Source organism: Heliconius melpomene, chromosome 3, assembly GCF_056956725.1.
Source record: "Heliconius melpomene rosina isolate 202511_hmr_F chromosome 3, ASM5695672v1, whole genome shotgun sequence".
Taxonomy (NCBI): Eukaryota; Metazoa; Arthropoda; class Insecta; order Lepidoptera; family Nymphalidae; genus Heliconius; species Heliconius melpomene.
The window spans coordinates 8,097,238-8,110,033 of record NC_140391.1 but is presented as its reverse complement, the minus strand read 5'-3'; the positions used below and the strand labels follow the sequence as shown (position 1 = coordinate 8,110,033).

General features: G+C 29.7%; 1 protein-coding gene across 1 annotated transcript; it reads right to left on the bottom strand.

The window, feature by feature from the left end:
• Window positions 1-1,128: 1,128 nt before the first annotated feature.
• LOC146540039 (trypsin-7-like) lies at window positions 1,129-12,240 on the bottom strand. The gene is made up of 7 exons (XM_085207856.1): window positions 12,061-12,240; window positions 11,617-11,725; window positions 10,021-10,183; window positions 3,659-3,864; window positions 2,991-3,196; window positions 2,189-2,249; window positions 1,129-1,431 (listed from the first exon to the last, which is right to left on the bottom strand). The coding sequence occupies exons 1-7, from the start codon at window positions 12,115-12,117 to the stop codon at window positions 1,310-1,312; spliced, it is 924 nt and encodes a 307-aa protein (XP_085063982.1). The 5' UTR covers window positions 12,118-12,240; the 3' UTR covers window positions 1,129-1,309.
• Window positions 12,241-12,796: the final 556 nt, after the last annotated feature.

Genomic DNA, 12,796 nt, shown 5'->3' with positions numbered 1-12,796 from the left:
ATAAAAAATACTACAAAGAGCTTTTTAAAAGTTTCATTGCCTACTTAATAAGTATATTGTTTTATTTATTTTTATGACACTGATGTTTGCTTTTTGTCAGGAAAACATTTTTCCTTTCTTTTTTTTTCGATTTTTTTATCAGGGTTTATATTACAAATATGCATACGTGTGTATTTATATTTCTATAATATAATGAATTCGTTATTTTAACTAATTCGTTATAGCAGGATAGGCAAAGGAAGCCTAGTGTCACACACTGCTCCCCCACTTTCCGCCAAATTCTGGAGGCATACAGCGCGAAGATAAAAAAAGTTACTAATAGAAGATGAATTTACAATTTTTCTAATTTATACGTCCTAAAAAAATATGATTTTGATTTCTAAAAAGCAATAACTTTGATTTCATATCATTGTGGGCAGTAGTTTACGTGTAAAATTATAAAATACATATATTTTTACATTATTGTAAAATCGAAGCGATAAGTTAAACTAAAATTTCAATTGGCGAGCTAAAAACCGCGAACAAGTAAAAAATAATCATAAAGTTGATTATACCTTCTTGATAGCAACTAAGAAAAACATTTTTATTACATAATAATAACCATTCGAATGTAAAATATTTGCAATAAAATTTGAATTCAATCAACCGCAACCTTTAAAAGTAAAATAAAACAAAAATGAGGTACATTCTTTATAATATGTATATTTTTACATTCCACAGTCGACCTTAAAACTAAACTTAATTAGTATGGCATTATTATTTATTACGTATATTCGTTGACTAATAAATATTTAATATTCCAAAGTAATACATATCATCTCATCCTATTTTTATATATTTTTGGTATGATTTAATAATAATTTGTATGGATTTTAATTATTATTTAATTTGTATGGCTTTCAAAAGTTATTTATTATGAAAATTGTTAATATTTTATTCGTTTGTAATAATATTAATAGTGTTAATTGTTCCTAATAATGTCAGTAAATCGTGAAACTAAATGATTATTTTAACCTGTATATTATAATTATATATTTAACTCTAGAACGGCAAAAGCTTTATAATGTTTGTTAAGTAATTAATATGATTCAATATGCTACGGCTACATTTAAGTATATCAAAATAATTTTATATAAATACATAACATATATCTATATACAATTAATAAAATCAAACATTTGTTTACTGTACAAAGATATCACATCGATTATTTTGTTCATATAAGTTTTACATATATATTCATAGAATTTAAAGATATAATTGATATAGATGTCGTATATAAAAATAAGTAATTAATATACTATTAATTTCATTCGTTACAATAACATGCGTCTTTAGTATTGTCTTTTATCCAGTCCAGGTAATTTGTAACTCTTGTATAGACGCCTGGGTAACCCACTCGAGCGCACCCGTTGCCCCAAGATACCACTCCTGGAATATTAAACACATAAATTAAATATAAACCGAATATATTTATGATCTAATGTTGTTTTCTTAAAGAATATATAATTTTAATTGGGATCACATGTTGACATATATTTTTGTAGATAAAAAAATATAAAAATATATTTAAAAAAAAAATACTTATTTATTATTTTATAATTTTAAATTTCATTTTTCATAATATAAAATTTTCTCCTAATATTTTAAACGGATTATATGCGAGCATAATATTGGTATTATTATATGGGATTAACATATTCATTCTTTGTCTATCCCGATAATTAAAAAAAATAAGCAAAAATAATATAATTAAATTTTATGCATCTCTATCAAATCTATTCATGGTATAATTCGGTTAATTAAGTCTTGTGCAATTTCTTCAGACCAAGTAGTAAAACAATAGAAAAAATAAAATTAAACTCAGAACATCGCATAAAATAAAAACAAGAAATGTTAAAGGTAATTTGAATAGTGATACTTTTAGAAAACATATAAAAATTCGATAGTAGTCCTAGTCCTTGAACGGTTGTTAAATTTTTTATGTTTTCTAAAAAGTATATATTTTTTAACTAAGTTTAATAACATTTAAAAAATGTAAAAAACATTTAAATGGTAATTGACATCTCTGAGTGCAGGTGGTAGAGTTAAATTAATGACATAAAGCTGTCCGTACGTTGTTTTAACGAGTGAAAGGCATGTGAATTGTGGGGGGCAGTGTATAGGATGTAACATCAATATGCATTACCTATTAGCTCGTAGCGCTTGTCATGCTTTCTCTCGGTGATGAGCGGGCCGCCGCTGTCGCCCTGGAATTAATGGTCTCCTATATGTTTGGAATTACGAATTCGGCTGCGGTCCAAGAGACCGAGCAAAAAATTTTTTACACGGTTATAGATAAATTTGATATTTTTTTTCACGCTCTGTAGCAGGGTAGGCAGAGGGAACCTAAATATTACATTGATAGAGTGAGAATCGAACCCATGACCTGTCGTGTTTACAGTCATGCATTGTGCTTGCTATACTTAAAAATATATCTTAAACATTTAAAATGGCATTTACTTTAAAATTATAAATATTCATTAACCAACCTTTGTCCGACATACAAAAATGTCAAATGAAAATCTATTTGAATTTATGAGCCATATATTATATGGTAAGCTTTATATAATATCGTATCTTCACATGATGATGTGATATTTTTTAAAGCTTACAATAAATTTAAAAAATATGAAAATAATATTGTCAAATAAAAATATTCTAAAATTTATATTTAAATTAATAACATTATATTTAAATTAATTGAGACCCGACGCAAAGTGGCACAAGCCATTAACTATAAATGCGATGATAATAGGTTCGATCCCCACTCGAGGAAATGGAATAATTATTTAAATTTATTTTCTCATTTCTTCGCTCTGGTAATGAAACAAAGCGCGGAGTAGAGTTTCGGCATTCAATACGAAATGCAACTAAAATTCGGCAGAAAGTGGGAAACCTAAAAAAAGCTCTATTCTAACAAATTAATGAACGATTCAAAATGTCTCTACCTGACAAGAGTCCTTTTGTCCAGTCTTCGTGTATCCCGCACACAACATATTATCAGTAATCATGTTCGAGGTGTACTTCGTATTTCGACATTCTTGGTTACTTATCACGGGAACTTCCACTTCCTGGAGTGTACATGAAACTTTACCCTCTTCGGTGAGTGTACCCCATCCTGATGCTACTGCCTTCACACCGACATATAGATTTTCTGGAAATTAAAAAAAAATACTATTTTTAATATGTGTATTTAGTTTATTTTAAGTGTGCTAATAAGATATTTTCGTGATTAACAAAGGATTCTAAAATTATTTAGTGTAAACGGATTAAAGAAAATTAATATTGTAAAAGTATGAACGTGTCTTCTCTATATACAGAGATATTTAAAAGTTTAATATATTCGTTTAATTTCACACTGTATCCCACCTCGCAGGGTAGACAGGGAACCTGGGTACCTAATGTTAAGACCCTCTAATAACCCATTAAAACACATTCGTTCCCTATTTTTTCAATATTGAGTAGCGGAGCTCAACGCCGCGCATTGCATCTACGCTAGAGCAAAAATATAAAAATATTAAATATTTTATTTCCTCCAATGGGAATCGAACTCGCACGCTATAAAGCATAGCAGATATTAGCATAATTTACTGTCATCATTTTTTCAATAACTTACTATCATCAGTAGGTAAGCAAATAGGCTTGATGGCAGCACTCATAGGCACTCTCTCATTGAGGCGAAGTAATGCTATGTCATTGTCAAAATTGGTAAGGCTGAACTTGTTGGGTATAGCTCGAAGGACGAACCGGGTCTCTGGTCGCTGGGTGGCGTTACATCGATTGTGTTCCCCAAACGTCACCTTTATCATAAACCACATAAATCTGTGAAAACAATTAAAATACAATTAAGTAATTAGTCAATCAATTGTTTATTTAATCAAAATGAGAATGTTATCTTACGTTTTATTTCTGTTTTTCTTATATTATTCGTTTCTAGATACAAAATGCAAATGAAATAATGATACAGCAATTTCATCAATAGATGTTTTCATTAACTCCCAAAATATTATATTTCCATAATCTTTACAAAAAATTAAAAAAGATCAATACAAAGACGAATTTTAAATTGTGATATATTTTATTATTTTCATTATTTAATTCAATGTGTTGTTATTCAATAATACTTGTATTCGTCCTAAACCAACTTAATCTGTCTATACCGGTATATAAATAGACTAGGCAAGACTACATATAGAGACATAACTGATATCTACGTTTTCCACTCTACAAAGGTTTTATCATCACATTGTTTAGATTTAAAATACATATACGAACTATTTCCTCTTTGCATCAACGTAATTCTATTATAATATTTTTAACAATATTTTTTTTGGTGTTATTCCACGCTTAGGAAAGAAGAATACACGATTTCTAAATAAGTTACCAAAATACCTACCTAGAACAGCCTTTAGGATATCCTTAAAACTTAAGCTCATTTAAATTACATTAGGTATATAAATAAAAGGTGACCGTCGTGGCGCAGCGGCACAAGGGTGTGACTGTAACGCGACGGTTGTGGGTTCGATCCCCACTCGGGGAAGTGAAATATTTATTTACGTTTATATTTCCATTTCTTCGCTCTGGTGTCGAGGCAAAGGGCGGCGTTGAGTTCTGCCACTCAACACGCAATGCCTCCAGAATTCGGCAGAAAGTGGGGAACGGAGTATCTTAACACTAGTTTCCCTCTGCCTGCTGTGTGCGGGATACAGCGTGAAGCTGATTTAATTTTCTTTTGATAAACTATTAGTAGTCTGGTACTCGTTTTGGTACAATGTAATAACAAAGCCATATTAGTGTCAACATTGAGCGAAAGTGACACAAAATATGTTTTGGGCGTGAATATCATTAATATCTCTTCATATACGCTTTCACTAACTAAAGTAGTTAAGAGTGCAGCCAAAATCTTTAGATAAATTTGAATTTATTTTCTTCGAAGTATCCTCCGGCGTTTTCGGGCTAGAGAAAGATAATCTAGTGAAAGATAATCTAAAGTCAAAACAATCTAGAATTAGATAATGTAGAATATTTTACTTGTCGCCCATTGTTATAGGCTATCTCAAGAGAAGCATAAAATTTATGCATCATAGTTATATGACGTAAATGACTATAAGTTACGGTGATTTTAATTATTAACACTAAAATTATTGCTAAAAAAATCTTATTTCATGTAAATATTTTACTTAGACTCTTAGAACTTGGGCAAAACAAACAATTATTCGAGACAAACAAAAAATTACAAAAACGTACAAACGCCTCCAAAGTGGACATTACCGAGGATATTGAACCCCAAGTTTGGAGCCTGCCACGGCCGGTTTAAAGGTGAACGCACTGATACCGAATGGAATTCACAAATTCGGACCAAGAACTTATTTTGGGCTGGTACCACCATTCCCAGGTTATCGGACTCGTATTTGGATGATATACGATGTCATATGTAATTTTGAGACGCAGTAACGTTTCTATCAAAATAAGATGACTAATGATTATATTTTTGATGTCTCTGTTAGTGTTTCTAAAAGAAAATACAAATAGATTTATTAGATTTATTTTAAATAAATTTTGATAGATTTATTTTAATTGAATAATCAAAGTAAAATAATAATAACGTTATGTTTTTTTATATCTTTTTAATTTTATAATGTCTTATATATAAAACACAGTAAAACTGCTGGATGACCTAAATAAATAAATAAAATAATAAGATCTAATGTCCTCTATTTCTCCTTTAAGTAACATTTTATAATTTATAATATTGACATTTATATCCTTCTGATATAAATGTCAATATTGTATTAAGTATATCCTTATATTGAAGGGATGTCATTTTAAGCGATTACCTCATCGTAGTAATTAACCTACTTTACTTTTGTACTTTGTAAATAGATACGAATATTTAGAATAATCGTCTTAATTTCTCATTATGTATCGATTAGCCTTAATATATATAAGTAATATTTCTAGAAATTTACAATGTTTTTTGTTAGATAATAGAGGCCAGGGATTTCAGTTATTCTCAATGCTTCCAGAATTTGGCAGAAAAGGGGGACTGGAGCGTTTTAACACTAGGTTCCCTATGCCTATCCTGCTGTCTGAGGGATACGGCGTGACGCTTACAAAAAACAAAAGAAAAAAAAAGATAAGTAGGTGTCAAGTCAATATTCTCTCGAGTTTCATGCTAATAGTTTAAAACCACTTGCTAAAACGCTCAGGTAGCGCATGACTAAAATAACACGCGAAACTGTTGTTTCGATACAAACATGTATATTTTATGGCGTCAAACTAAATAGATACCTGCAGAGGCCATAAAATTATATTTAACTGCAATTAGTAGCAGTGAAATTCACATAAAACAATCACTTAAATCAACGGCACAGAGGCACAGAGAGACAGAGAGAGGCACAGGTGTGGGACTTTAAGCATGACAAGTTGTGAGTTCGATTTCCACTCCAGGAATGAGATTTTTTTTTTCATTTCTTCGCTCTGGTGCCGAGGCAGCTCCATCACTAAACACGCAATGCCTTCAGAATTCAGCGAAAAATGGACAACGGAATTTCTTAGCACTAGGTTCCCTCTGCCTACCCTATTGTTTGCAATATACAGCGTGAAGCGAAAAGGAAAAATATATATAATAAATTTCTTTTCCGCAAATTGTATAAGGAAAATAAATACAAAATATATGAGTCACTATGCAAAGTAAATAAAAGGAAACGCTAAAAACTTGAAAGCTAAATTAGTGTCTTTTATGTTTAATGTATAGGTATAGACGACTGTTCAAATGTCAATCAGTGAATTGGTATTTATATTGAGAAGTTATGTTCGTATAATATAATTTAAAAGGTCGGCTATGATAGGCCATTTTGTTGTTTTTATATAATTTTATACGTTTCTCTTTACGATAGAGATAATAATCACTATTAATAATAACTGATAAAATCAATCTTATTTAGGGTTCTGCACCGAAAGAGTAGAGCCTAAAATTAATAGGGTTTTTTACTAAGACCCCGTTATCTGTCTGTCCGTTTGTCACCAGGCTGTGTATCTCATGAACCATAATAGATGATATCATCTATGTATATACATATATATCCGGTGCCGCTTTAATAACAAATAGTAAAAAACAGAATAAATATGGGGTGGTGGTATAAGGGTCATAATCAGAAAAGTGGACATTTTCGAATTCGTAACGTAACTGATAAGTAACAACACTGATAAAGTTTGTTACGAAACTGATGACATAAGGCATTATACACAACAAAATAACGATATTATATGAATAAAACTATTGTTTTTTTTATTTAATGAGACACAGATCAAAATTTTAAAGGTTCAATCGTTGAATTAACAGATTATAAATGTAAGAAGAAAACATAACAAAGTGAGAATATTAACAATATAATAATGCTAGTTCGTAACGTAATAAACTTATATTTCTAGTTAGAGATCACAAAGTTAATGATAAAATTAAATTCACTTTAAAATATATCAAAATTTGAGTCGTTATCATTGGAATTAAGTTTAATTCTTTGTAAGTGTTTATTCGGCATATCTTCATATTTAATAGGATTGGTCTTTTTAAGACGTTCTCTATATCTAAAAAAAAAAAGCATTTGTTTCAGCATTTGACATAGGAGCTTACGCTTACAAAAATATATATCAAAAAATAAAAATCACAAAATCACAATTAATTTCAGAAAGAATAAAAATAAATTTTAACTAAATCGGTTCAGCTGTTTCTGAGATTAGCGTGCACAAACACATAGACAAACAAGCAAACAAGCAAAAAAACTTAAAAATCATTATTTTTGGTTACTTTACGTTATGAAAAGTCACTTTCTTATATACATATCTTCCATATACAAGCACCGGTTCGATAAATTTTTATTATAAACATATATAAGAAAACATTGGTACCGTAATTGTGAACTAGGCTTCATATTTTCTCAGTTTCATTACGTAACGAAATATAACGAAATTGAGAATGAAGTCTGAGAAATTCTAACCTTTTTAAATATTTGCTCATAAGCCACGTGTTGCATGTGCAAGCACTGACGTTCTTTTTTGAGATTTTGTAAAAAGAAGCAAATAACATAAACAAGAAAACGAAATTATAGAATACTTACCAAAATAAAAGCTGTTTATAACCCTGAGATGTAATTTTACGCACTCCCTTTAAAACATTTGAACCCCTCAACTGCAGCGAGAACACTACTGGTTGTAGCTACAACAGCATTGACTTTTAGAATAATGGTGCCACAATAAAAACTAATATTAAACACCATCCAAAATAATTGCGTTCATATTTTAATTGTACGTTACTAGCCCTGAGTAACAAAAAGACAATATTTTGGGACAAATTTAGTTAATTAATATATATTATTTATTAAATAATGTATCAATAAAAGTAGTTCTATTTAATATTATGCATAAAGTAAAGTAATAAAAACATATCTGAAATACAATAAAACCATAAATATTCGTAACAAATCAACTTTTAAAAAGTAAAGTGGTGAATGGGACACGAAAAATTGTATGGAAGCATTTTGAAAAGTTTTTTGCAACTAACAAAAAATACTATTAAAAGCCTTAATACATTTAAAATATTACAAAAATCTTTAAGTTAATAAGTAAATTTATCTTAAATGGCAAAATATTTAAATTATCTTTAAAATTGTATTTTTAAAACGCATTCAAAGTAGCGGGACAAGAAAAGACACAAAATGTGCACTTTTTCTGATTATGACCCATAAACGTGTTTTTTTTATAGATAATGATACGGAAACTTTAGTCCGTGAGGAACTCTCATTGGATCGCTTTTTAAATTTCTTCACGTTATGTAACATAAAAAATATACTGTATATAAACCAAATCATAAATATTTTTGTTTCTATACGTTCCTTGATAAGAATATTTAAAAATGAATAGTTAAAAAAACAAAAAATCCCTAATACATATAATAATAAATAAATAATCGGTAAAAATAACTTTTTTTACTATTATTAGTATATTGTAAGTAATAATTCCCGTTGACCTAAAGGGGACGAGACCGACTCGCACTTGATTTATTGCATTGTCATTTATCATCGGCCCTGATAAGTATTCAAGATTTCAAATGAACACAACGTTTCAAAGTCGGTCAAAATCTTTCTTTCTAATTCTTAGTTTCCGTTACAAACATACATACATATGATCGGAGCTACTAAAAACGTGTGAAAAAGTAAATGATTTAAACCTTTCCCTACAAAATAAGAGTCAAGAGTCAAGTCACGACGAACACACACACAGTATGTTTTCTAAAGAAACTCTACATTTTTTGCATTTTTTTGTTTTTTATTTTAATTAACGAACACTCATCAATATCTTAGTATTTTTTATCTCAATTAATAAATTTTATTAGAACATACTAAATAGATACATACCTATGAGTTTTTATTGCACATTAAGATATCTATATTTTTTTATTTCATACATGTCTTTAACATTTGGATTTTTAAGATTCCAGGTGACTATTGACATACCACTCTAATTATTTATTTATTTGCAATTTGCCTTATGTGTTACAAAATAAAATCATCATCAGTTTCACTTTTTACCATATAGCAAGGTAGGTAGAGATAGATTTATTTTAAAGCACTCTATTGTGAATATAAAACAATTACCATTATTTTTTAATAAAATATAAGTAATTAATGAACTATAAACGCGTCAGCCTGTAGGTTCGATTCCCATACAAAGAAATGAAATATTTAATAATTTCATTTCTTCACTCTGTCAGCCATTCAATACACAATGCCTCCAGAATTCCGTGAAAAGTGGAGTGCAGAGCTACACTAAGCTCCCTCTGCCTACCACTGCACTTAGTTATATACTATATTCCACAAGTTGCAGGGGCAACTTGTGGAATATAGTCTAAACCTGAAAAAAAAGTAACTTTAAGTAACTTTTTTTTGATTTACCTTTATAGAAAAATAAAATATTTACCCTTTAACGCAATGCGCAGCAGTGAGCACGTATCTATCGTTTATCAACATGCCACCGCAGTAGAATCTCTTGAAGTACGACAGCTTAGCCACCCATGGAAACTCATTGATGCCAGCTTCTTCTCCGCCTACTATACGCGATACCTCATTTCTCTCTCCACATTCTGAAATTACATACAAAATTATGTAAAATAAGGTTCTTATAAAAATATAATATCTTTTTACATTCAAAGTATTTCAAATCATGAATATAAGTTGTTTTTATATGAGTTTATTCGATTTCTCGTTTTCATTCAATAAATTTTTAATTTTAGAAAAAGCTGTTCCAAGAATCATATTTTTTGTTTGATTATAATTATTAAAATATATGTAAGATACAAATATCTTAAAGTCATGTTCGTGATTGAAAACCAGTTAATTTAGCATCAGCTAGACATATTTAAAAATACCAGACAAGCGTGAGTCGTGCTTGCTCATAGAGGGTTCCGTACAAAAATAGAAGGTCGCATACTTTTCTGAAATTCTAGTTTAGAGCCCTTTCATTTGATACCTCACTTGAACTAGCGGCTTTAATATCAAATATTGTTACAACAAATTTAACCACAAATGTTTTCAGATTTTTTCTTGAACTAGTACTACCTGTAGAAGCCAGCTGCCAAATTTAATGTTTATACGACAAACGGACCTATAAATATGAAATTGGATTCCTTTTATAACGTCGAAATATACGTGTTTCACAAAGAAAAACGGCCATATCTTTTTCTTAGGTAGGTTAGGTTTTCATATCTTAGGTAAATGTAGAAATACGATTTTTTCAGGAAATTATGGGACCGTAAAAGATTTGAGTATATAGTTTGAATTTCAACTCGATATCTCCAACGTTCCTGAGATAAAGGCTCTTGACAGATAGATAGACGGACGTACAACAAAGTGATCTATTGAGAGTTCCTTCCCTAAACAGAGAGAGAACCCTAAAAATAAGTTATTTATTAGAACAAGATGTTAGTTGTCAGCTCTAAGTTGACAGCTTACAAAAATCTAAGTTGACAGCTTACAAAAAGATCCTTGTATTTGAAACTATGAAATATGTATTATATACTAAATATAAAATTTGACGACTAATATTGTTTTCCTTCAAAAGCTACTTAATTTTATCGCGAAAACTTTCCCAATATTGTAAGCTAAAGTTAGTTTTTTTTTAGTGAAAAAATATCTTTAATGCTTACAATAAGTTTGATTTTTAGCGCTTCTGATCTTAATTACATATTTTTTATATAACATACACCTAGGGGCCAGTCGTGGCGCAGGGGCACGACTGACGACCGACCGGTTGTGGGTTCGATTCCCACTTGATGAAATGAAAGATATTAATTTCCTCGCTCTGGTACGAGTCAAAACGCAACGTTGAGTTCTGCCATTCAACACACAATGCTACCAGAATTCGATGAAAAGTGGCTAACAGAAATATTCCTTTGCCTACCCTGCTATATGCGGGATAGAAAAGCAAAAAATACATAATAAAGTCATAATAAATTAAAAACAATTAACAGCATATCTATATATGGATTTAGATTTCAGAATATAGACTTAGACTTACTACAACTGCACGTTGTTTTGGGCTGGCTAGCTTCGAGTAGCGGTGGTCGATTACCCCACACACCCCCGAAGAAGTTCTTCGTAAATACGCCACGTTTTTCACGTAACGCCTGAATATTTCATAAATTAAATTAAATTATTGTACATTTTGTATGTACTGTATTAAAGTGATTGTATTGATAGTGACATATTTTTTTTATTATATTATTAAATAATAACATGTCTATAAAAAATATGTTTATCAAATAAAAAACATCATTAAATATGAAAATTTGATTTTCAAATTTAATGAAAATAAGTTATAAAGTAATATCTATTTATGTTATAAATTTAATTTACAATTGACATTTTGAAAAACGAGAAAAACCATTAACGTCTACAATTATTTACGATTTCAAATTAAGAATCTAACGTTCAATTAAAAATGAAAAAAAAAAACACAGACCTGGGAACAAGTGAAAGTTAGCGCCACAAACACAAAGAAAAGAAAGCACTTCCACATTCTGGCTGGTTATAAAGATAACATATAAAAATTAAAAAAATAAACAAAAAAAATTTAAGGCTCCTATTCAGAATTCGCAAAGCCTTCGCATCGCTCGCGTTTCAAGTTGTCGCGCGCGCACAAACTGACACACACTGAGATGTTCCGCCATCATTCTCGCGGACCTCGGACGTGATTTGGGTGAACGAAACACCCCACTATTATCTATTGACTGTTAAAAAGTTTTACTAAAATCTAATTACCACAAATTTGAATTATTGGCTATGTGTTTTTGTTTTTTATATTATTTTTTGTAATTGCGTCTTAATTCTTAAATGAGATAAAGAGAAACATCAGGGCGCAAAATACACGAAATACGGGGAAAATCTATTTTTTATGCATTTTATGTATTTTATGTATTTTATTTTAATATTACATAGGTATAATTCGATATAGTTTTACAAGCTATCCTCTTGCCATATTATCACATGGGTGATCGATAAAGCGAAAGTATCATTTTCCGTGCATGGACGGTAAAATGTCTACCTATTTACGTGCATCTTGTCTCTACACTACTAGAATGTCATTTAAATGAATATTTCCAATTATTATATTATATTTTTTTATATTAAATATGAATTTTTGTATGACTTACAACATTTCAACATTCTAGAGCAAAGAAATCTACCACTTTACTTAG

Coding starts and splice junctions, on each gene's coding strand:
- LOC146540039 (XM_085207856.1), bottom strand. CDS start 12,117: ATGTGGAAGTGCTTTCTTTTCTTTGTGTTTGTGGCGCTAACTTTCACT. Junction 10,184..11,616: donor CAAAACAACGTGCAGTTGTA/GTAAGTCTAAGT, acceptor ATGTAATTTCAG/AATGTGGAGAGAGAAATGAG. Junction 3,197..3,658: donor TTGCTTACCTACTGATGATA/GTAAGTTATTGA, acceptor TTTAATTTCCAG/AAAATCTATATGTCGGTGTG.